This window comes from Drosophila gunungcola (genome assembly GCF_025200985.1).
Source record: "Drosophila gunungcola strain Sukarami chromosome 2R unlocalized genomic scaffold, Dgunungcola_SK_2 000011F, whole genome shotgun sequence".
NCBI classification, from domain to species: domain Eukaryota; kingdom Metazoa; phylum Arthropoda; class Insecta; order Diptera; family Drosophilidae; genus Drosophila; species Drosophila gunungcola.
Genome location: NW_026453169.1, coordinates 824,294 through 848,548, shown reverse-complemented (window position 1 = coordinate 848,548; position 24,255 = coordinate 824,294). Strand labels below are relative to the sequence as shown.

General features: G+C 44.0%; 5 protein-coding genes across 5 annotated transcripts; 2 read left to right on the top strand and 3 right to left on the bottom strand.

Annotated features, from left to right (window-relative positions):
* Positions 1–550: 550 nt before the first annotated feature.
* LOC128255572 (uncharacterized) lies at positions 551–5,093 on the bottom strand. The gene is given in 3 exon segments (XM_052985237.1): positions 551–1,747; positions 1,933–2,981; positions 2,983–5,093. Coding segments are annotated over 3 exon segments (3,648 nt in total). The 5' UTR covers positions 4,982–5,093; the 3' UTR covers positions 551–1,147.
* A 789-nt stretch (positions 5,094–5,882) lies between these two features.
* On the top strand, positions 5,883–6,839 carry LOC128255561 (attacin-C). Its single transcript, XM_052985225.1, is given in 3 exon segments — positions 5,883–6,284; positions 6,355–6,403; positions 6,405–6,839. Coding segments are annotated over 3 exon segments (726 nt in total). The 5' UTR covers positions 5,883–5,958; the 3' UTR covers positions 6,756–6,839.
* A 383-nt stretch (positions 6,840–7,222) lies between these two features.
* Positions 7,223–12,491, bottom strand: LOC128255536 (uncharacterized). The gene is given in 3 exon segments (XM_052985191.1): positions 7,223–7,802; positions 7,805–8,070; positions 8,748–12,491. Coding segments are annotated over 3 exon segments (4,452 nt in total). The 5' UTR covers positions 12,431–12,491; the 3' UTR covers positions 7,223–7,299.
* Positions 12,492–13,294: 803 nt separating this feature from the next.
* On the top strand, positions 13,295–22,179 carry LOC128255525 (baramicin A1). The gene is given in 9 exon segments (XM_052985179.1): positions 13,295–13,363; positions 21,034–21,048; positions 21,050–21,092; positions 21,153–21,245; positions 21,248–21,364; positions 21,431–21,504; positions 21,506–21,591; positions 21,593–21,986; positions 22,053–22,179. Coding segments are annotated over 9 exon segments (900 nt in total). The 3' UTR covers positions 22,062–22,179.
* On the bottom strand, positions 22,092–24,101 carry LOC128255524 (N-acetylglucosamine-6-sulfatase). The gene is given in 6 exon segments (XM_052985178.1): positions 22,092–22,431; positions 22,488–23,127; positions 23,181–23,598; positions 23,601–23,886; positions 23,940–23,999; positions 24,078–24,101. Coding segments are annotated over 6 exon segments (1,572 nt in total). The 3' UTR covers positions 22,092–22,287.
* Between the last annotated feature and the right edge of the window lie 154 nt (positions 24,102–24,255).

Below are 24,255 nucleotides of genomic sequence, written 5' to 3'. Positions count from 1 at the left end.
GGATGAAATTTACTTGTCGACAAGTAATAGAGTTTAACAAGTTAACTTGACTTAACCAAACAGCACAATTATAATTTGAAAACATAGATGGCAAGTGAAGGAAATTTAAGGCTTTTCTTTTCTAATGGTAGTACGAAAGTATTAAACGCATGGTCTTAAAACTTATACGTTTTAATAATTGTAAAAATTACTTAACGGCCAGCAAAATATTATTTAAAATAATATAATTATTTCACAAAAAAACCTATATTCTTGCTTTATAATGTGTGCTTTTACTAAGCTTTAAGTTTAACAGTTTTATAAACGTTTTGCGTTTGCGGGTTTAAATTTTTTTAATTTATAGTTATAAAAATGAATGAAATCTCGGATATTACCGCTATCAAGACATGTTGAAGCTAAACAAAATTCTTAAACCTTTATTTATTTGATACCTCTATGAGATATGTATTTGTTTACGGACTTAAAACTGGATCTTTACGCTCAAAAGTGACTTGTCAGAATGGGATTTTAAGCTGAAATTATTTTTAAATAGATGGCAAATGTCCGATTTCAAGATCTCTGTTAAGCGTACCCGATCTTCGGCCAATAAGCGTTTGACTGCTTTAGCGTTTCCATTTATGAAAATGTCTGAAACATGTTTCGCTTGCGCAAACAGAATGCGAGTATGCAATAAAATTCCATTACAGCAATGGCTCGACTTAAAAACTTGGCCGAAAAAAGAAGGCAGGATGAAAATTCGTTGCATACGCCCAAAGCTGTGGGCAGAAACAGGAACCGGAGTAGCAGTAGCAGGAACAGGATTCGGAGGAGCCAGCAGCAAGTGTATTAAAAGCCCGCAGACATTTTCCCTGTACGTGAGTGCATCGCATGTGCTTGCCTGTGTTTGTGGGTGTGTGTGTGTGGGTGTGTGTGTTTGTGGAAAAGTCCTTGCATATTTTATGAAACTTGGCAAAGCATTTAACAACACAGGCACACCCACAGACAGAGGCAAACTCATTACTTGAATTTATTTTGCACTTAAACCAAATGTTTCATTCGCCTCAGCCGGCTGATTTGGTGTTCATATCCGTACAATTCCGGAGTTTGGTTGCACACTTGATGGCTGCAAGTGCCCCAAGCTGCTGCAGCTGCCGCTCTTCAATCCCTTCTAAGGATCAAAATTTCTCGGTTTCTTGAGGATCCCGCGGGGCGAGCAGAAGGCAGGACATTCCGGCGCAGTACGTAGACTATCTTTAATGCGCTTCAGTAGCTTACTATTACGCGTATTTTGGGGCAACTGTGAGCAGGGATCACCTTTGTCATGAATATAGCCACATCGTGTGCAGATATCGGCAAGGGTACCGGCTAACAGCTCATTCTTGGCACAGGCTTCTATGGAACCACTGGACAGGACTTCGCTGCTGGATGTGGGAGAGATGTAGTGGAAGGATGGAGTGGCTGCCGGCACCGGCACTTTGACCCCACATCTTGGGCACTTCTCGAGGACCATCGAGTTCCCGGATTGCTCTTCATTGCACTCGCAGTCCGAACACTCCGAGCCCTCGGTAAACTTCTGCATGCGACACGTCTTCCGCGGTGCGTAGTACAGATCCTCGATGGGCCGCAGTTTTCGCTTCCTTTTCTTTAACGTAAACGTCGTGGGTTTTTCTTTGGGTCGCCTGAATTGTGTTGTAGATAGCATTTCCTCCCGCATTCCCTCCAACTCTTTCTGGACTATCTCCTCCGTAAACCGTCTGCGGTTAAAAGCCTGAAGGTGAAAAAAAGTTTATAAATCATGTTGGTTTCCTTTAGCAATAGCTCTCGGTGATTGCAATTTATTTCTTTGTTATATAACAAATTTAGAAAGCAAGCTAAAAATGAATGATTAAGTAGTTAAGTTCTGAGAAGTAACTCCACAAAATAAAAATTTTTTTTTATGGACATTTTACGCACCTTGAACATCTTTTTGTGTTCGTTCAACACGGACCTGAGGTTCTGCAGGGAGTACCGCATCTCAGAGTCGCGCAGGTCCTGCTCCTCACTGGGCGCCATGTCCAAGCTGGGCACAAGGCTGACGGACGATCCGTAGGTGCCGAAAATGCGGCTAAATGTTGGAAACAAGCGCCGCTTGCGATCCTCGCGCTCCAGCGCCGCCGCCTTCAACTCCTGCTCGATGAGCTTCTTGTACAGCGTGCCGTCCAGTCTCGCCTCCTGTGAGCTGCGGTGGCTATAGGGCGTGGCACTCCTGGTGCCCCGCTTTCCGAACGGAATGAGCCGTGTGCTGAGCCGTGTGCTGTGCCGCTGGCTGTCCCTAAAGCTCTTGGCCATCGGTCTGTCCGCCTGACTCCACATTCTTGCAGGTGGCTGCACAGGCTCGGTGTCCACAAGATTGTGAAAGAAATCTCGGGGCGGCTCTATCTTTGCGAAATGCATTTCGGTCGCAACGCCATTGAGATACTCCAGATACCTGGCGGAGAGCATCTGCTTAACCTCGTCCTTACTGAAGCCCGTACGCTTTAGTTCATCGTGGAGAAGCTGCAGGCTGTCCCACATTGGGTGTCTGCCCACCATCAGCATGAAGCCCTTGACATCGGCCACATAATCAATGAAATTGTTCTTCTCAATGACGTCCCTGAGGAACATCTGCAGGGGCTTGTGCTTAGCATCCGATTCCAGATCTCGAATGAGGAATCTGCCAGGGCCAGTCGACCTAGCCTCGGAATGGCCCCTACGCTCAGTAGCCTCAGCAGAGTGAACTTCCTCCGAAGCCCGTACGATTCGGTCGTAGTATTCGCGTAGTTGGGTTGGATCCATCTTATCAAGTTCTTCCGGCAGGGCCTCGTAGTGGAATTCGCGTAACTGCTGGAGCCTTGTCTTGGAAACAGAGCTGGGACTGGAGTAGCCAGCCGAATCGGCGGGAACGAGAGTCACAGATCTATTTCGATTTTCATCAATTTGAATGCTTGTCTGGGGAACGCTATTGTCGATAGTTCGACCCAAGTCTTGAATATTTCCCCCAATTATTAGGCCGCTCGCTGTCTTCATCCTGGACAGGATGGTATCGGAAACGCTCTTTTTGACGAAATGGCTTCGATTCCCTCTGAATGGTCAGCAGGGGAACGCTTATGGACTTACGACTGGAGAAACTTTTCCATTTTCTGGGCCGCACCGGCTGCGAAACACTGGTGGGAATGTACATCATGTTCCTCTTGAGAGACTGATAGTGGCTTTCGTTCTGACCTTTTGACGGTGCAATAACTATCTTTTTGGGCATTATGAGTGGCCCACGAAAAGATTTACGCATACTTTTCCGCGGTCGGTTGGCCATAATGATTTTATTCAGCGATTCACTCAATGAAGTAACGCTATCCCTGGCTTCAGCTATTTGGGTTACGCTATTTTCGGCCTCTGGTCTGGGTCGCTTCTTAAGTCTGCGCACCATTACATCAGTGGCGGCATCTGAATGGCGAGATGTTTTATCAATCAAGACCTCTTTGGATATTATTGAACCACTTGAACTACTACTGAAGCCTCTCATACTGTGTGCGTGCTTTTTTCTGTGCCTGCGGTGTTTGATGATCGTTGATAGATCACTAAGCAAACGATGGACCAAAGTTCTTTGTTTGCCATAGGAGCTCTTTTTCTTAGGTTCTGCCCCTCTTTTTTTACCTCTTCCTTTCCAGGAAGACCTTTTCTTAAACTGTTCTGATCCTGTGGCAACTGCCACAATTTTGCCATGATGGGAATGCGTCCGCTTGCGATGCTTAACATGCTTATTTTGGTCAAACAGTGCTCTCAGCTCATCCCTTATAACCAAATCCACGTACTTATTTTTACGCTTCCATAACTTATAATTTCGAGATTTTTTTGCACTTAATAATTTTGTTTTAAGAACCTTCGGCTGTGGTGCATCGTCCATTCTTAACACTTTCTTCAGATTTAAGGGATCTGCTTTTTTGGCCTTTCTTTGAAATTGTGGTTGAGGAACTGGCGATTCTGGAAAGATTGATATATCCGACATAAACGATGACCTCTTTATATTTCTGTGTTTTTTTTTAGGGGCTTTTTGACTCGTGTTAGACTTTCCAGAAGCACGTTTCTCTTTCTTTGGCGAATGGAATTCAATTAGTTCTTTTACCAACAACTTAAGTTCATCGAAAGACGGCTTAGTGGGATCTGGTTTTCTTTGTCTTCGAATCTTTTTCATTTTTCTTTTAAGTTCCTTTTGAATTAGGAGTTCGTCCAAACTTATATACATAGTTTTTGGCTTGGGTTTCTTTTTGAATCTTATGGCTTTGGGAATTTTATAAGGTGTATGTTTTAGCTCCTCCTTAAATTCTGGACTTTCTGGCTTCGTTCGTTCCTTGGCTTTGGTGTTTTTGCGCAGCACCTCATTGTTCCAGAAAGTAGCAAAGTCTTCTATGTCGTTATCCTGACTAGCCCTAGTGCGACGATGCTTTCGTCGCCGCTTGCCACGGATATCCGATAGATACTTTCTTACCTCCTGGGCCTCTGCCTCCCAGATTTGATCTTGACCCTCAATGAACTGATGGTATTGTGGACTGTTCTGCCACTTTCTTATGGCCTTGGCCAGCCTGCTAAAGCACTTGTCCACCAGTCGTTGTGGATTGCGTCGTTTCTTCAGCCGTTTCCGCAGGTGGTGCAGCCTGCGATGGAGCCTCTTTTTCAACTGCTCCTGCTGTCGAATGAGCCGATTCTGTAGCCTCAAGGCTCGGGACCAATTGCCCAGCCAGTGCTTGTACATGGCCAGCATTCCGCCCACTGCCCTCCTCGCCCGCTCCCGTCTCTCCAGCTCCGCGTCCCGCTGCCGCAGGCCTATGGATTCCCGCATCCTCTGGAGCAGTTGGTCACGAATCCGGCACATCACCTCCAGACGACGACGGGCTCGACGCTTTCGCTGGCGCAACTCCCTGGCCTTCCGACGGATCTGCTTCTTTAGAAGAGCCATCTGGTTGCTCCGGTGCAGTAGTGGCACTTGCATTTCGTACTGAATGAATTTATTTCTCTACTAAGCGTTATAGTTAACAACCAGGGATATATGTTGAGTGTAAAAAAAAGTTTTCCCAGGTACTAAATAAAAAAAGGGACAAACTGTCATTAAATTACAAAAGGTTAACTGTGAAATTTGTGGCGTTATTAAAGAAATAGTATCGTAAATCTGTTATTTTATGTTACTGGCTTACATGGTTAAAAATATATTTTTTTTTATAGCATAATCATGTTTTCTTCTAGTAAACAAAGAATTTGGCTTGAAATTTATGACAAAGCGATATCACCACTTAAAAGTTTTAAGAAAAAACTGATTGAAACAAATTTTAGTTTATTTTTGTACAATAATGAGTGTATATTCACTAACATGTATTACATTACGTGTAAGTGTTTTAGATATACCTCTCAAAATCTGGCACCAAATTTATTTAGACAAGATTTCTGCGGAATTCGATTCCTCTATTCTTCTGAAAACTCCGTTAAAAAAATTGTAAATTTTTTGAAAGCAAATATTAAAATCCCAAAAATATGCGGGCAGATTTAAACTAAGTAATTTCTATTGAAAATTATAATATTTTATTTTTGATAATGAAATACTACCTTTATGTTTTATTTTATTTTATTTAAAAATCTACTTATGAGTTCTCCGAAAATTCCCCTCAAAGTCATTGAAAGAGCTCAAAAACCAGCGGCCAGTCAATTGCAGGGGATTTTGTCACACCCCTTATCAGACAGGGTAAACCACCTGGTCGTTCGGGGACTCCATGGCGAAACACCGCTCAGTTTACTGATAAGGCACAAAGCATCTATATAGATGTAGGTAGTTCACAGGCGGTTGTTTCTGCGGGAAGCACACGTTCTGAGATCGCTGGCTATATAATGAGTGGCGATCAGATTTCAGCATCGACAGTCAACAGTCAGCACTCAGATCACTAAGCAGATCAATAAGCAGCAGATCAACTAAGCAAGATGAGCAAACTAGTTTTCCTAATTGTGGTGGCCATTGGCGTTCTTGGTGTTTTTGCGGCGGCGATGCCTCAGCGTCCGCTGACCCAACCACTGATCTACTATCCCCCACCACCGACGCCACCTAGAATCTATAGGACGCGTCGTCAGGTGTTGGGTGGCTCAGTGGCCTCCAATCCCAATGGAGGAGCAGATGCCCGACTGGATCTAACCAAGGCGATAGGCACTCCGGAGCACAATGTGATTGGACAGGTGTTTGCTGCCGGCAACACTCAAACCAAGCCGGTCTCCACTCCCGTAACCAGTGGTGCTACATTGGCCTACAATAAGTGAGTTAACTGCTGTTGTTGCTGGCCACCATACTATCGTATACTAACCAGTATTATTCCCCTCGCTCAGCAATGGCCACGGCATTGACCTGACAAAGACGCATACGCCCGGAGTGCGAGGACAGCTTCCAGCAGACGGCCACCGCCAATCTGTTCAACGACGGAGTCCACAATCTGGATGCAAAGGCCTTCGCCTCGCAGAACCAATTGGCCAACGGACTGAAGTTCGACCGCAATGGAGCTGCCCTGGACTACTCGCACATCAATGGGCACGGTGCCACGCTAACGCACTCCAACATTCCCGGTCTGGGCAAGCAGCTGGAGCTGGCAGGACGGGCCAATCTCTGGCAGTCACAGGATCGCAGCACGAGGATCGATCTCGGCAGCACGGCCTCCCAGTGGCTGAGTGGACCCCTCCAGGGGCAACGCGATCTGGGCGCTAATCTGGGTCTCTCGCATTACTTTGGTTGAAAATTGAAACTAAGAAGATAGCAAAGGCAGCAAATGTCCTAAGAAAACATCAGGCTCTTAATCTTTTTTGGAATATTTTTGTATTTTATATATTAAATTTGCTAGATTTATTAAATTAAAATATAACATTATTAAATAAAACTGTTGTACTCGAATTAATTTCTTCACTAATTTAATCACAGAATGTTAGCCATTAAAAATTGTTGGTTATAAATTAATAATTGTAAAATGTTTTAAATTTTCTGAAAAGTTTAGATTAATAATTATTAAACAAAACAGTTGTACTGGAATTAATTTCTTACATAATTTAATTACGAATGATAGTCATTAATCATATTTTTTTATTCAAGTTTACAATAAATAAATTTATTTGTTGTAAAATGATATAGTTTTCTGAAAAGTTAAGATTAATAGACACTAATTTTGGTACAACAAATTTGATTAAAATTAAGCAAAGCGAATTTTAATTTAAAATAAACATAAATACAGAAGAAAGCTAACTAAACAATAATCAAAGGAAAGAAAATCAAAAGAAATCTGCAAATTAAAGACCCACAAAGGCCTTGGCCTGCTGTTCGCCAGCCTCCTTCAAGAGTTCCGCTGTCTTCAGGAGTTTGATGAAGCGCGGCGAGTACTCGGCGGACATGCGCTTCTCCAGGACCTCATCCAGACTGGCCTGCTTCAGGACCTCCTGCAGGCGAGCATTCCGTTGATGGCGCTCCGCGGAATCGGACAACTTCCTGAGGTACACGAGATCCAGGAGCAGCTCGTCGCGCACTCCGGCTGCAGACTGCTGATCCTCCATCGGCATATCCTCGTACTGGCGCAGCAGCTTCTTGACGATCCGCGACTTTTGGTTGATTTTACTGGAGTCGAGCAGACGCACATCCTGGCTAAAGTCCTCGGCCAGGACACGAAGTGCGCTCTGCCTCTTCTCGCGAATCTTCTGCTCCTCAGTCGACGTCTTGAGAATCAGGTCGTAGAACTCCTGGAGATCCGGGCGCAGGGGAATGTAGGCACGTCGGCGCACCTGCTGGTCAATAATATACTGATGGCCTGCATCGTGTCCCGCACCATTTCCTCCGTCTGGCGGAGATAGTTCTCGCTCTTGTCGTTCCGGATCTGGTAGAAGTTCTTGGGCTGCTTCTGCGAGCACTTGCGATTCCGCTCCAGAACGGCCAACAGCCGATCCATGCCCGGATCATTACCAACCGCCTCGAAGACGGCCGACACAATGTCACCGGAAATCTTGCCCGTGATCAGCTTCTCGTAGCTATTCGACAGGTTCTCAACGTTTTCTGTTCGGGGTCGATTGCTATCGGAAAGAAATCAGTTAACAACGAGGAGTTATCTTCTAAGCACAGTCTTTTATTATTGTGAACTACACCAAACACAAAAAAACGAAAGGTTCTGTTTTAATAAGACACACTTCTTGAAATTAAACTTCTACAGTATTAAAGTATAAGTATTAATTCAATACTATAAAGCCCCTATATTTTTTAGTTTCATTTCTATACCCAAAAGTTAAAGGCTGTACGCTACGGTCTTATTTTTAAACCACATAAGCTTTATTTTGATCCTTTCGTGTTATTAATTTAATACTCATCTTATTGAGAAATTGTTTATACGCAATAGTTTAAAATTCATGTACCAATTGCTTAGTTTCTATGACAATTAATTTTTTGTTTAAGTTTTTTATGCTAGCTCATATAAAATACCTCAATGACATAGCAATACAGGCTCAAAAAATGTATGATAATCAGAACACAAATTTAAGAAAAGGTTATGGTAATAATAAAATTACACTCACACAACTAAATTTCTTGATTTTAATGTGAGCCATCTATACAAAATTTTGGAAACATGAGCTTCAACAACTCTAAATGCTATTTTGAATTTTAGCGTTGTTATACATTTGTATTAGTTTTCTTTGTCTCAAGGACATTTGTGTATAACTTGCTAAGCTTAACTCATGAAATCGTTACAACTCACCACTGGCCTGTTGCTTCAAATCGTTCCTTAGACGCCACTCTAGGTGTTTCTTTTGGATCTACTTTCGCAGTCCCTTTGGGCGATTCTGGAGGAGTATCTTTGGACTGGCTCTTTCCGCTCCATTTCATGGAAGGCCTTTTCAGATGACCTTCTTGCTTCCTCAACTTTTCCTTTTCTTTTTTTGGTTGCCACTCCCCGCCTTTGTTATCTGTGGACTCCTCAACCACCTCGCGAATATGTCTTTCCTCCGTGGCTCCCAAATCATCTAGGTTATCATACAATTGCGCAGCATTCCCATGAAGTTGACCATCATCGATATCGTGAGTTGATCCAGAATGCAGCCTCTTATAAGCTGGTAGCAAGCTAATGGATCCATTGCCGTAAAACTGTTTTGTTTTCGGATCACCGCATACATTGGCATTGATGGAGACGTTGAGCTTCATGGCACCCGGCTGATTGCAAACACCTTCCGATGAAGTGGAGCTGGGGGCTGCAGTGGTGATGCCTGTGCCAGTGGAAGTGGTTGCCGCTGAAGTTGTGCAATTTAAAAGCAAAGTCGAATCCGTAGATACATTCCCAGCAGGAAGAGGTGAAGTAGTGGTGATGGGCACACATCTGGGATCTATGGTGGTGGCGGTTGCCATCGCCGCCAAATAGGGATCGCTTTTCACTTGCTTGTTGAAAAAGGGTCCAAAATATCGATGAACTCCAAAGGATTTTATTGGTGGCGACACTGGCTTGATGGGCAATTGCTGGTTATTTCGTTGTACGGGCAGTTGTTGCTGTTGCAATGGTTGCTGTTGCAGCGGATATTGCTGCTGTTGCGGTCGATATTGCTGCTGTACGGGCGATGGTTGCTGAACTACTGGAGTTTGTGGCACAGGCTCCTGCTGCTGTGGTGTCTTCATATTCTGCATTTTTTGCAACTCATTGAAAAAGTGGGTTAAATTAAAACTGGCTTGAAAATTAGAGGAATGATGACGTTGTCGGTTTAGATCTGGCTGTTGCTGCTGAACTGGGTTCTGTTGTTGCTGCGGCTGCTGCTGCTGTTGTTGCAGCGGTTGCTGCAGTTGCTGCAGTTGCTGTTGTTGCTGCTGTTGCAATTGCACTTGCTGAGGTTGCTGTTGCTGCATTTGATATAGCGCATTGGGTCGCTGATTCATCATGGGCACCATATCCCTAGTGGGATCGTAGATATTCGTCAGGGAATCGTCATCACAATGTGCCAGCACGTGGTGACTTGGATAGGACTTTCCTTCCGCATCCTCGGCATCTGGTGTGAGCAAGCCATTGCCCAAGGTGCCAAAGTGAACACGATTCCCATTGTGGTCTTCAAAATCATCCAGTAGATGAACGAAACGCTTGGCAACCACATGTTGTTCTGATTGTTGCCGGAGTTCTGGTTGCTGCTGCTGCTCTTTGTCCTCCAACGATCGCTTGGATCTTCTGTTCTGTCTGCGGAGTCGACGAAGCCTCGTTTGCCGCTTGCCACGATCCTTGTCCAGCGACAACTCATTGGCCAATAGCTTGACCACCGCATCGGGATTTACCTTCGGAGCTGATGCCGCCGCCTCCTTGGACTCAACTTTATTGGCTGCCTCGCACTCTGATTTTTCCTCTGCTGGCTCCTGAAGCTTGAGCTTGATGTTGACTTTGACAATGCTGTCATCCGTTTCCGGCTTGGCCCCCTCCTCGGATTTGCACTCCTTATCGCCGTCGGAGTTGCCGTCATGGTTGTCGGCGCCTTCGTTGGCTTCAGGACTTTCACGTCTCTCCAGATTGTCTTTGCTTTCGGTACTTATGGCCAGTTCAGCTTCGCCATTCGCTTCACCTTTTAAAGGCAACTCTGATTTGACCTCTGCTGCAGTTAAAGTGTCAGCTTTAGCAGTAGCCTCCACTTTAATGGGCTGCATAGCACCTATAGCCTCCTTCGCTTCACGTTTTGTTTTAGTCTCTGACTTATCCTCTAAATTGCCTTCAACGATTGATGTATCAGCTTCAATTTTAATTTCTGGCTTAGCCAAAGATTTCTCATCTAACTTGACTTCGTCAGTCAAGTCCCCCAACTTGATGTCTTTGCTTGAATGCCCCTTTCCTTCCTTAATGTCCAACAAGCCAGTTTTGAGAGCCATTTCACGATCGGAAATGCTTGGCTCCTGTTCAATTTCATTGGATGAGGGTAACGATTCATCTTCTAGAGGTAATGCAGCTCCTAAGTCCGATAAATCGTTGGTTTTCATACGAGATGGATCCAAGTGTGGTTCTCTTTTGAACCGCTCCAAGTCGATGGGCATGCGATTACTCCTCTCGTAATCCCGCACATTAGTCATTTGTCGCTGATTGAGGGGGTGAAAGCGATCGTACTGGGGCACTCGATAGTCGTAACTTTGGGGCAACTCCATCATTTGATTTTGATTCATATCCATGCCAGTATTGACGGGCTGCAGGTAATCCAAGTTTTCGTTCGGCGTCATCAAGCTATTGCCGCCCATTCGCTGATCTTCAACTTCGCTATCCTGACTGGTCTCAAACTGTTCCTGCTGCTGCTGCTGCTGCTGTTGCTGCATCTGCTGCTGTTGCTGTTGCTCCTCCAGCTCCCTTCTCCGCATCATGTTGTCCACCAGTTGGTGGCGATGGATGTCCAACAGGGCGTTACTGGGCAGTGAGGGTCCGAGTCCCTTGAGCATCAAACGACTGCTGGTCTTGAGCTTGATCTCGTTCATGGGATTGAAGCCAGTGCAAGAGCTGCGCTTCTGCTGCTTGAGTGGAGTTACAGCAATGAGGCCAGGTCTGGAGATCTTCGAGGCCTTCTCCGAGGCCTCCTGTTCGATCTTGGAGAGCTTGTAGTTGGCCTCGTGGGCCAGCTTATTGGAGGTGGCATGGGGAAAGGCCAGGCGGTTGAGGGTACTTTCGTAGACGCCATCCGGAATGGGGGCATCGCCAAACTCTGGCAACTTCTCAGCCCAACTACTTTCCGCCTCATTCTGGCGAACCTCCTTGGACTTCTCCGCCTTCATGGCCTCCAGACTCTCCTGGTCACTTAGCATCTGCTGCACCTGCTTCAATCTTACGTCCAGATGGGTGAGACCACTGTCCTGCGGATTCAAAGGGCTCTTAGAAACCTGGTACTTGCGAACTATGGTATCGTCGCCCACTTCCTTGTACTTGAGCTTTACCTTGCCCATCTCGGTGCGCTCCATGGCCTGGGCATGCTGGTCGATGATCTTCTTGGCCAGCGATCGCTGCTGCTTGCCGCCCCTACGCTTCTGGTTGGCACTCTCTTGGCTCTTGGCCATGTCCGCCTGGATGTTGCGGAACCAGGCGTCCGCCGCCTCCTGCAGCACATGCTCCTCCTCCTCCTCCTTCTCCTCGGCCTTTGCTTTGGCGTCACCGACCGCGTCCTGGGCAAAGTTGGCCAGCATGTCGTCGATGGAGTCGCGTCGATCCCGACACTGCTGCTGCTGCTGCTGCGGATTGGCCTGCTCCTGCAGTCCGCCATAGGAGGATTTGAGCTCCTGCAACTCGGGACGAGCCAGCTCCACCGCCCGGCTGAAGCTGAGCAACTTGTCGCTGCCCACCGAAGGGTTCCCCTGCTCCCGCCTTCCGTCTCCGCCGGACACCTGCTGGGAGGAACCATGCCCACTGAACACCATCAGCGCCCACCAGAATTGGAGGAAAATCATCTCGTATTGGGGATTTGGTTTTCTATAAAAATAGGATTTCCGTACGATTAAAAACTCTTTATCTCGGCCTTCTTTCTTTTTGTTTTTTTATTTTAAGAAAAATTCAAAAGTAATTCTGCCCATTCAGCATTTCAACAACCAATTGAAAAGAAAAGAAAGCCATAATCAATATTTATTTTAAATCTTTTATTCATGACTTGACTTAATCTAAACTTAATATATAGTCTTGGAGGAAGGTCGTAGATATTATGACCTTTAAAATTTATTTGTATAAAATTGGTTAGCTTTGAATGTTAGAAACTCGCTACAAATTTGATGATGCGACAAATAAACATACACATAAAATTATATTTTTTTCGATATCTTCAAAATTAAATAATTCATATATTAAATCCCTTAAATATAAAATATGATGTCATAACAAAACCCCTGGTGCCTTTGTCCTTGAATAGGGAAACTTATGTACCATTGTTAAATATTATTTGGCGTGTGGCTGGAACAACAAATTTTGCTCCCCCATTGCTGGCCTCAACCTACTCGAACTCTATGGGGTTTCGGGGCGCTGGGAGTCGAGTCTTTTACGTTGTGGCGCTGTGGCAACAGGTGTCTGCGGCACAACTTTGACAACTTGGCCCGATAAGAGTCGCAATGTCACCAGTCCAACTCCCACCCTCCCGTCCCGCCCCCCAAGTGACACGCCCCCTCATTCCGCCCAGAGAGAACTGCTGTATTGTGTCAAGTTTTTGCATTCGTACGACGACTGCGCCGGCGGCTTCCGACAGCTGTTTAACATGAGATGTCCTTTGTTGCCCGCCCACACGCACACACACACATACACTATCCTGATCCTGGCACACGGGGTAAATGATTCCACCGCCACCCAGCTCCCACTACCACTTGCACTCCCAGCGGGAATATTGTTTCCTCGCCCATGTAAATCAGATTTTTGTTTTATACCAAAACTTTTGCCAATGGAAGTGGAAATGGAAATGGAATGGGAATAGGAATGGGAATGGGAATGGGAATGCGCAGCGACAATAACATTTCCTATTTCCTTCTGTCGCTGCGAGTGTGTGTGTTATCCTGCATGTTGTCAATGCCAAAGTCAGCACAATGCGCCGCTCGAAATAATTGAAAATAATCAAACATTCAGTGGGAGCAACTGCAGCAACCAGGCATCGTGGCATCGTGGCAACCAGGCATCCAGGCATCCAGAGCATCCACCCAGGAGCAATGGCAACATCAACACCAGCAGCAGCACAGGCAGAACTAATGTAATTAGCGGGCACAGAGCGCATTCGCTTTTGATTAAAAGTTTTACCATCCACCATCCACTCACTTGTTAATCCACTGAACAACACAATGAAGCAATATGAATAAACGCAATGTGTGTTGTTTAGTTTGTAAAATTATCGAGGGGAATGGGGGGGGCGGGAGGTGGGTGGGCATTTTCCCTTGGTTCTATAACCAAAGACGCTGCTAACGAAGTTAAGGCGGGCTTTTTATTTGTATCATAAGTGGAAACTATAGTTTTCCTTTTGACTGAAAGAGTTCATTGTTTAGAATATACGTGATAACTCCATTTAAATTTGATTTTGGTTTCTTAGCAAACCCTCAGAGGAAATTAATCTTTAAAGAATTTATTGTGAATGTGCTTTTGAAAAGTCTTAAATTATGAATAATATTTATTTTGAGTAAACAAAAATACATATAAATATATATACAAGAGATTTTAATATGGTTTTTTTATAGAAGTAGAGAGAAATGCCACAGAAATTACTAGGGTCTTGAAATGTCTTTAAAAGGTGTCTAAAAGTATTCAATGAAAAGATCAGAAGGACTTTCGGACAGAAAATATATTGTTATTTACCATATGACACACTTTTAATAGCAAATAACAATTGCTAGAGACATTTTTTAATTTGGGAAGCTCACTTTTTTCCTTTCAAACGACTTTTTGGGACCTCAAAGTATTCAATATTTATATTACGTATACGCATGCATTACTAGATTTTGCCAGCAAAAATAGCTGGTTTCAGTATTGACAAACTGCGGCAAATTCTCTCCACAGATTAGCCAATAGTTCACCGCCAAAGAATGTCGGATTAATCTCACGCAAAATGCGTCAAGCGCCGCTGGCCAATAAACAATATAGCGATAATTTTGCGGCTTGTAATTAAATTACTTAGCCGGTCGCAGTGACAGGACGCAGTACACAGTACACAGTACACAGTACGCCGTACGGAGGAAGCAGTGGCGCGATATGGGCTGGGCAAATCCTTTCAACAGACCCGCGAAGTACCGATGTGGCTGAGCCCGGGGACATATTTCCATAAAGCCACCGCAGCCACCGCTGTCAATATGCGGATTAACGCATCAATTACACAGCGGGGGGAAGGGGACGAGAGCTGGACATGGATATATACCTATATTCAGGGAAAATGGCCGCGGGGGGAGACTAGCTGTTGCTTGCAGCGACAAAAATTTCATTTCGCCGGGTAATTTAATTAATTGCAGAATTTCACAATCAGGCCGAAGCTGGCTGGTAAAAACAATTTGAATTCCGCTCCAACTCTCCCGCTCTCCGGCCGTAATCCCCATAATCCCCGATTCTAGTCGTTGCCGTTTTGCCGCATTTATGATGTGCATGAAGTGCAAATTCAACCATTGCCGCTCATTTACCGGACACTGGGCAACTAAATTAATTCGATAATTGACTTCCACTGCCTCGCCGGGTAGCATTGTCATCCCTTCCGGATCTCAAGCTCCAGAGACCGTGACCATGAACCGTTCGTCGCCTCCTCGGATGCTGCTCGTTTACTTTTTTATGGGCGGCGCACACAGAAAACATAAAAACGTCTGTTGCGTGTTGCATATGGAAAATTGCCAAAAGTCGGACCGAAAAAAAAAATGCGAGCCCAAGGAAAGAAGTCGCAACCGGAATTGTTGCAAAGCAGTAAAGGCCAGGCTAATGGCAATGGCATGACAGCCGGAAGAGACGGACAAGAAAACATGTTCGGGCGGCCAAGTCAGTATCAAGGAGCAATGAGCAAGGAGCAAAGAGCTGGCAGTCCGGACAGAAAGTTTTTATAGTTGTGCAAGTGCATGTGATTGCTTTATGAGCTCCAGATGAAGTTGCCGGCACGTCCGTGACCCGGCTGTCATTTAGTTAATTATAAGCAATTAGCAGCGGATGTTGCCAACGGGGAATTAAATATTAAGCGCCTAAATGCAACCATTGCATATTATCGGTCACGAGCGAAACATTCTCCAAATGGTTCACCACCTCAATTTGAATGGTTTGATTGGTAAGATAAAAGGGGTGCCACGAATTTGAATTAAAATATATTGGATTTCCACTTTTAACTTTGGGTAGAGATAACAAAATTATTTATTTTAGTGGCTTATCAACAATAAGTATTATACGTATTACTTATTTCTCTTTCACACAAATACTTTTTTTTTATTTGGACTTTTTTAAATTATAGTTTTTGTAAATATTTTTTCTTGGTACTCAAAAGCTGCCTTTAATTCAACCTACGTTGTGTATTCCATTTCGAATAATAATTCTTATGACTTAATAAACCTATTCCTCAACAATGTTTTTTTTTAAAAAAGAGTGAGAGCTAAAACAAAATGATGAATTTTACTTTCGGATACACTGTTAAATAAGCCACTAATTAAATATCAACTAACTAACTAAAACTAACGTAAAAGTTACATTAAGAAAAACAATCTCTCAGAATTCAGCTCCTCTGCCCAATCTCTCGGCAGAAGTGGCTGCCTGGTAATAAAATAAACCATTTTACTGTTGTTGACTCATTTGAGAATTGTCTGTCTGCCTGCGTATGGGAATCGGGCAAAAGGATTGCAACTAGATTGGCAGCAGAAGGTAGAACTAGAGGTAAGAACAGACGTACTGGTGGAAAGAAAGCAAGAGTCAGTGGCGGTGGCATTAATTTGTGCTATTTCCTAGAGGTTTCTCTGTTGGCCTCAAGGCAACGCGTGAAGACGGTGTTGATGATGATGCCAGGATGCTCCAGCAACCAGAAACCCGCCAACCAGCTACCAACAGCAGCAGCAGCATTTGTGGCCATGATAAAAGTTGCATGAGCTTGCACTGGGTATTTTATGCTGCTTTCTACCGCCTGTTGCCTTCCTACTTGCTACTTGTACACATGGAACAATAGTTATATTTTTTAAAGTCATTTTTTGACAGTGACAAAATCTAGAACCTCAACTCAGCTGATAAACCCTTTCCATATATTGTTTAAATTCAATATTTTTTGATTAAAAATAAATATATTAGGCACAGGCATTGATATCACTCATTCACAGTGTTGCCTTTAAACAACATTTTTAATATCCAAGTAGGGAACTATTAATCAAGAATTCTTTGTGGCGTATGTTTCGTTTGAAAAATATGCTTAGAGAAACTTAAAACAAAAATTTTGTTTTTCAATTAAAGCAAATTAATTTATGAGAATAGCTGTAATATAAATGAATTTTTAATTAAATATAAATGGAATTATTTGGCATTTCCTACAAAAGTTAAAAATCTGAAATTTATAAGAAAATAAATATAAAGTTGATATGTCGAATACCTTATGATCTGGTTTCGTTGTCTGTACTGCTTTTACAGAAGAGGAAAAAGGTGAATAAGCTTTGGTCTTCGGCCAGTCAGACGCGTTCCCAAGTTGCAGTCAAATTTTCATTTTTCCACTCACGTATTTCGATTAAATTCTCATTTTGGTCATAATTTTCCAGTTTTTACGTTGGCCTCGGCATTAAATTGCAACTCGGCTCTCTGGGACGGATGTGTGCCCCCATTCACCCCTCCTGCTGCTCACCTACTCGGCTGCTTCTTCGACCGTTGCTTTTCTTCTTTATGTGCGTTGCGTATCGAAGGCATCAAGTTCTCTGTCGGCGAATACATTTAGAAAATTAAAAGTTTTCCAGGCCCTACGAGCTTCAATAGTATCTGCAATTGTTTGCGCGCTCCTTCTTCCATAAATCAATTTGCAACGCGCAAGTTTTATTATGGCTGCATAAATCCGTTAACAAAGCCCCGGCCACCTGATGCCAGATTTCTATATGTGCTCGGCTAATTTTGCGCGGCACGCACACTTGGCTTATTCCCAATGAGCATTGAACGATGTCAGATACAGATACAGATACAGATACAGATACAGATACAGATACAAACACAACAGATACCGATATATGGCAGCGACAGTTGGCTTAGTTGGACAAAGCAACTTTTTGCGCGTAATAAATTGATAAATAGTCCAACGCATATACCTATATGTCCCAAAGGGGGTTTGTTTGGTGGCGAAAGGAAGGAGGAGGTAGTGCATCGCCGTTCAGCTGCCAAGTATGCAACAGTTTTCAATTGCCACTCGCTGGCAAGCTGGCTGCAAAATGTAGCATACTCTTGGGCTGTGAACAAATTGAAATATGGTTTCGGATTGGGACTATAATCGATTTGGCTTAAACGTTGCTAATTTAGGGAATCTGAATCCATAGAATGTTTACAATAAAAAATGAAGGTATTATAAGGCACATTTAACCTTTAAATACTTTAAGGAAAAATGTGTTATAAGTATTTTTAACAGTTTCGTTTCTTAGGAATTTCTAAACGATTTTTTTTTGGTTCTTAAAAATGAATGCTTTAAAATGTTTTATTAGGCATGCCTTTAAATATAGATATGTTTTAAGTTTTATAAATGTTTCTTGTTTTATAAATAAATATTTGAGTAAGAACATTATCAAATCAAAGTCCCATTAAAATAATTTAAGTAGCGAAAATAATTCGAAAAATAATACAATAAACTAAATTGGCTTTGACAAGTTGTGTGTTAAATGAAAATTTTAATTTATTTTATTGAAATTTTAGTATCCCAATTACTGATCGTATAGTTTACAGTCTATGCCTAAATTTATACGTTTATATTTATTTTATTCTATTCAACACAGTCTTGCCCTCAAACATGGTAAACACTGCTATGCTGAAATGGATCTTGGTAATCCCAGCCAAAGTCGTCTTCATCAAACCGCGTAGTCAATCAAAAGTAAACATTTCAGCCCCAACTCCTCGAAGGCTCCACAATTTCAGCATAATTCACGCGAACTCATCCGTCTGTTGTTTTTCGATTATGTCGCATTGTCTTGGCTTAAAGTTTTTCGGGCTCGGGCCCGGGACCAATGGCCAACGGGGCGCAGTCGAGCTGGCCAGCAACTCGGGATGTTGCCTGGAAATATTACAGCGATTCCTACTTATGCCTCAATTCGTTTGCCTTGTCACGGCGAGTGCACAAAGGAGGAGTTCGAGGATGGGATGCCATCCGAGCGACATGACAAAGGGGCGAAAAAGGGACACCCGGCGCATCCTTCGACCCGTGCCCGTGCATCACAAAACATGACATGGCACGAGCCATTCCGTTTGTTTTTCCTATTCCCATTTTACAGCTGCCCATCCGTCCTCCGTTGGCCAAACAAATTTTTCACTGTTTTTCGCTGCGATCCCTGAGTAAAATATTATGTTACCCGGCGACAATGAAAGAGGAAACTTTGACTGTGGCTCTGGGCTAAAACGAAATGAAAAGGGCGCTAAATGCATTTTCTATAAGCAAATTTGCCGGTTATGCATATGCAACACAAACCGCACACAAGCAATTCATTAAGCGAACGCAACGCGGCGTCGTCGTCGGCGGCGGCGGCGGCGGTAGCGGTGGCGATGGCAAATAGAAAATTACTGACAAAACACTGTCCGACAGTTTACGAGCCGCAGACACTGAACGTCGAATGGCAGGAGCATATTTACAACCTTCAAATGCTTCATTTTATTGGTCTCGGAACGAACAAATGGCGCACAGGCCACATAGACACTGCTCCACCGCTGGCTGGGAAAAATTTTGCATAATTTATGTGGATGCCGCGCACACGGAAGGACTCCAAGGATTCGATGGAAAACAACGCACGAGCACACGGCCAACTGATTTAAATGCAATTGCACTGAAGTATGTTGTCGAAGAAGTACCCGAAGGCGAAGGATGGAGGGTCAAACAGGGGATATAGAGACATCTGCACGTGCAACCGGAAACATCCGGACACCAGGCCTCTCCTTTGCCAAGCAATTTCTTTTCATTTGTCAAGGTGTTGAGTTGCATCGACACCGACGTGGCCAAAAGCCAGCAGATATAATGGCTTGGTCACAAGTGTCGTCTATTTGTCGCCGACCGGGGCACTGGCACTCCAGCTCCAGCTCCAGATCCTGGCCATCCTGGGCATCCTGGGCATCCTGGGCAGCCCAAGACAAACAACCGACAAATTTTGTGTATTTTGTGCATTCTTAAAATTGTCCAAATTTATGTGACACGCTGCGCCAATTGATCAGATTAAATAAACATGAGGGCAAACGAATCGAATTTGGCTGTGCGGCCAAAGACAATGCATGTGGCAGTCTCTATTTAAATGGCGCACCAACAGACTGGGGAATACAGTGGCTTCTGGATAAGGCAGACTGCCAGAGGGAACATACACAGAAAAAACTATCTGAAATTTTAGGTGCAAAAACAGGGTTTAAAAAAACATCATACAATTTAATTTTTAATAAGTGTTAAAAAACATTGTTTTTAGTTTTTAAAATTTTGCTAGCCTATTTTGGCACCTAATAAATCGAATTATAGAGCTCGTTCTTATCTTAATTTTATTTAATTTTATAAACTAATACAATTATATCAATATTCTTAGAAAAAACATTAATGTTCTAGTGCTTAAAAACATGACTTATAAATTATAACTTAAATATTAAAATTATTCTTTTGATCTTTTGTAGAATGTAGCACATGATATATGTGCATTTGAATTGCACCATTTCAAATTCAGTAAAACTATTATTTTTTTTAACAGACCAAAAAAATACAATTTAAATTAAGATATTAAAACAATTGCCAAACAACATTTAACTTTCACTGAAAAATGATATGAAGCCTTGCGAAAGAAAGCCAATTTTGCTTTTATCTAAAACTAATTAATCGGTCCAACGCATGTTTTTAATTTGAGCAGAAGGTCTATAAATTTATTTCTTGCAATCCCCACAAATAGTTTCTCATAGCTAATTTTCATTGTAGAAACAACTTCTCGTTCAAATGCAATATACTCAAGATGCAAGTATTTTGTGGAAAAGAAAGTTTGACAGTTTTATTCCAGTCGATGAAACTGAAAACGAGCTGTCAAAAATACCCATGCAGTTGTTATTCTTGTCATAAACTAATGACCATTTGTCAACAGTAATGCATCGTTTACAGGTAGTAAACTAGTTTTTACAGCTTTTCCGAATAAGCGATCAAATATTCCAATAACTTCTAGGGTATAGGTAGACTGCTTTGATAGATTATGTAGATGTTTAATCGGTCGGCTGCGGCAATCTTTTCAGAAATTCCCGATCGCACTCCAGTGGCAGGTCGGATTGTGACGTTGGGAAAATTCTGAGCGGTCGCTGTAAACAAGCCCAGCCAGATGCTAATTTGATAGGTATTTTTCAAGCTATAAATACTGGAAGCCAATAGCTTGCAGTTAGTTGAAGCTGGGCTTTACAACAGATCACAATGAAATCGATTTGGACTAATTGCACTTGCTGTTTGCGGCGTTCTCTGCGTCGGTGAGGCAGTTAAAATAAATAACTATCGCTCAATAGAGTAAATGAATATTATTCTTGCAGCTGCAGAGCCGCAACAAACCTACGACGGCCGCGATGGTCCTCATGTCTTTGGAACCCCGGGCAACCAAGTCTATATAAGGGGTCAAAACGAAGGCCCTATACAGTGCCCGGAGTGGGTGGCCAGTTCCAGAATTCTCCGCAACGCGGTGAGCATGTGTTCACCGATGAGCTGGGAAACACTTTTGTGAACCGAAAGAATCCAGGTGGCTCAGGTACAGTTGAGGATTTAAATATTGAATATTAAATTGAAATATTAAATTGAATATTTTTGATTTTAGCTTCCCATTCCATTAGTGGTCCGAGCCTTTCAGCACAGAATCTGGGAACCTCACGCCAGGAATGCCCCTTACAGCGCTGCTGGAAACCCACAGCGTGGCCGTCGCAGTCCGAAAGTTTTTATCACGCTTTGAGGATCGCTTCGGGAATTCTGAAAGATCGGACATTCAACGCACTCGCCGCAGTCCGCAGCTTGTGGTCTCCCGTCCGGATCGCACAGTCCTGGTTGGCAACGGTGGAGTGTACGTGCAACGCAGTCGTCGCAGTCCGCAATTCCATGTTGAGCGCCCAGATCGCACTGTAGATTTTGGCAACGGCGGCTTCTCCGTTCAACGATTCCGCCGTAGTACTCTGGATGAGAAGGAGCAGACGTTTCAGCCCCGTATCCGTCGCGGAATCAACGATGCCCGCGTCCAGGGCATGAACTTTGTGGCCCGGGACGACCAGGCTGGTGTTTGGGATGGCAACGTGTCGGTTTGGAAGCGTCCGGATGGACGTACGGTTACCCTCGATAACAATGGAAATGCCATCGTTTCCGGACGGAGAGGTACCCAGCGCGTAAGTACTCTAGCTCATCCAACCAGTCTAACCCTAACTAACGTATTCATTGTTTTTTTTTTTCAGTACTCCTGAAAAGGTTCCAAATAAATAAATAATTTAGACTTTGTAACATAAACAATTTGATACTATGTATATGCTAGTTAAATCACATGATATCTAAATACAACAAAATATCCCAAAAAAAACTTTATACGTTAGCGAACACGAGTTTGGTTTGGGCTGCACTTGTGACTGCAAGTTTGGTTAAATTATGGGTAGATTTCACCTTGAGTGAATATGTTGCACATGTTGCATATGTCTATAGAGAACAGGAGTGACCAGAGCACTGGGTGAGATTCCTTAGCCTTAGCGAATACAGAGCTCGTTCGATGGGCAGCAGGTCGTAGGCTATGTTTGTCATTTGAAACTGGTCCAGCTGCAGATCGTAGGCCTCCAAGTAGTTCTGAAATATAAGACAAGATATAGATACTCCAAGTGATTTTGTATCCACTAATTTACCTCATTGTCGCGAAACTCGCAGTAAACGCGATCCTCCCGATGGCGAATATTTCTCAGGCAGGCATAGGTGTTGTTCCACGAATCCTGGCAATGGCATTCCGCCTCCGGCGAGCACTGTGCCAGCCGATCCTGCTCCGCCCAGGGACATTCGGGATTGTAGGTGGCCACGTTGCCCTCACCCCAGTATTCGATTAGCAGGGATCGTTCGAAAAACGGAATCCTTCGCTCTTTACTCAGCAGAATCTCGTGAAACGATTGTCCATCCATGTAGGCGGGGGTGCTGACGTTGGCCCAGGCCAATATGGTGGGTGCCAAGTCCACCAAGCTGACGGCAGTGTCCACATGGCTCTCGGGTGCGATTCCAGGTCCCCGGATTAGCAGCGGTATGCCAATATCCGTTTCGTATGGCTGTCGCTTGTCAAATGGCTGGGCGAACTGTCCCACATGGTAGCCATTGTCCGAGGTGTAAACGACGTATGTGTTGTCCAGCGATTGCGTCTCGTTTAGCACGCCCACCAAAGTGGCCACCAGCTCGTCCACCGCCAGCAGCGACTCCCAACGCTTTTGGAAATACTTGTCTATGGTGTCGATTGTCTCATTGGACAGCGGCCGGGATGCTCGAACCAACCAGTGTTTATCTGTGATTTATTTTAGTGCTACAGTACTTCAGTTTATAATGTCCAAACTTACCCATGTCGAACCTCATTAAAGCTGGGCGTTCGCAAGGCTTTTATGTGGGAGAAGACGCCCTCGTGTCGCGGAGCAGGAGTGAAAGGTGCATGGGCTGCCGGCGGAGCCACCATGGCAAAGAAGGGCTGTCCCTCACCAGCTCCTTGAGATTGGGTGGCGTTTCTCAGGAAATCCACGGCACGATCCCTTAGCAGATCGGTCAGATAGGTTGACTCGTAGTGCACGTTTCCGGAATTCTCACGCAACGTATAATTGTAGTACCGGGAGTTGCCATGAAGGCCGTAGAACTGGTTCCAACCCTTGGGCACATCGCCGGCGCCCCAGTACTCGTTCAAGTACTTGCCGCCGAAGAAGGTGTTGTATCCGTTCTGCTGCAGGATGTGCGGCAGAGCCCGGGGCTCCAGTGCCCTCCTCCAGTGGGTCCGTAGCAGCCACCGCTCACGGAATTGTTCCGGGTGCCGTGGTTGTGCGCATACATCCCCGTAAGCAGACTCGTCCGAGCCGGACAGCAGATGGGTGTGGGCGTGAAGGCGTTGTGGAACAGGGCGCCACCGTAGCCCAGCAGCTGGATCGTCTGCTCCATGGGAAACATTCCGCGCAGCTCCACATCCTGATCGTCGCTCAGGATCAGCAGGATGTTGGGTAACTTTGCTATGGCGACATTTCCCAGGCACGCAAGGATCAATGCGATCAGGGGGGTTAAGCCGACCTGCAGGGATTGTCGGATGAGTAGATGGCTAGGATTGATCTGTATTTACGCACCATGGAGCTAAGCCCAATTTTCTTTTGTTGACATGAAAAGTATGCGATAACAAAACCCGGCTTAAGATTTTAGGGTTGGAGCGCCCAAAAGATCGTTTAGCATTGACTGGCGGTTTCAATTAGTGTTGCCGTTTTAACCTTTTCCCAGTCAGATCTGTTCATTGTTTTTTGGAAAATAGTAAAAAACTGTAAAACAACTGTTGCACAAAAAACTTTAATTTTTAAATTTAAAACTAGTAAATTTTATTCATCTTTCAAATAATTTAAGTGGTGAAAGAAACATTTACTTTTAAAAATGGCGAAAAAAAAACATCAT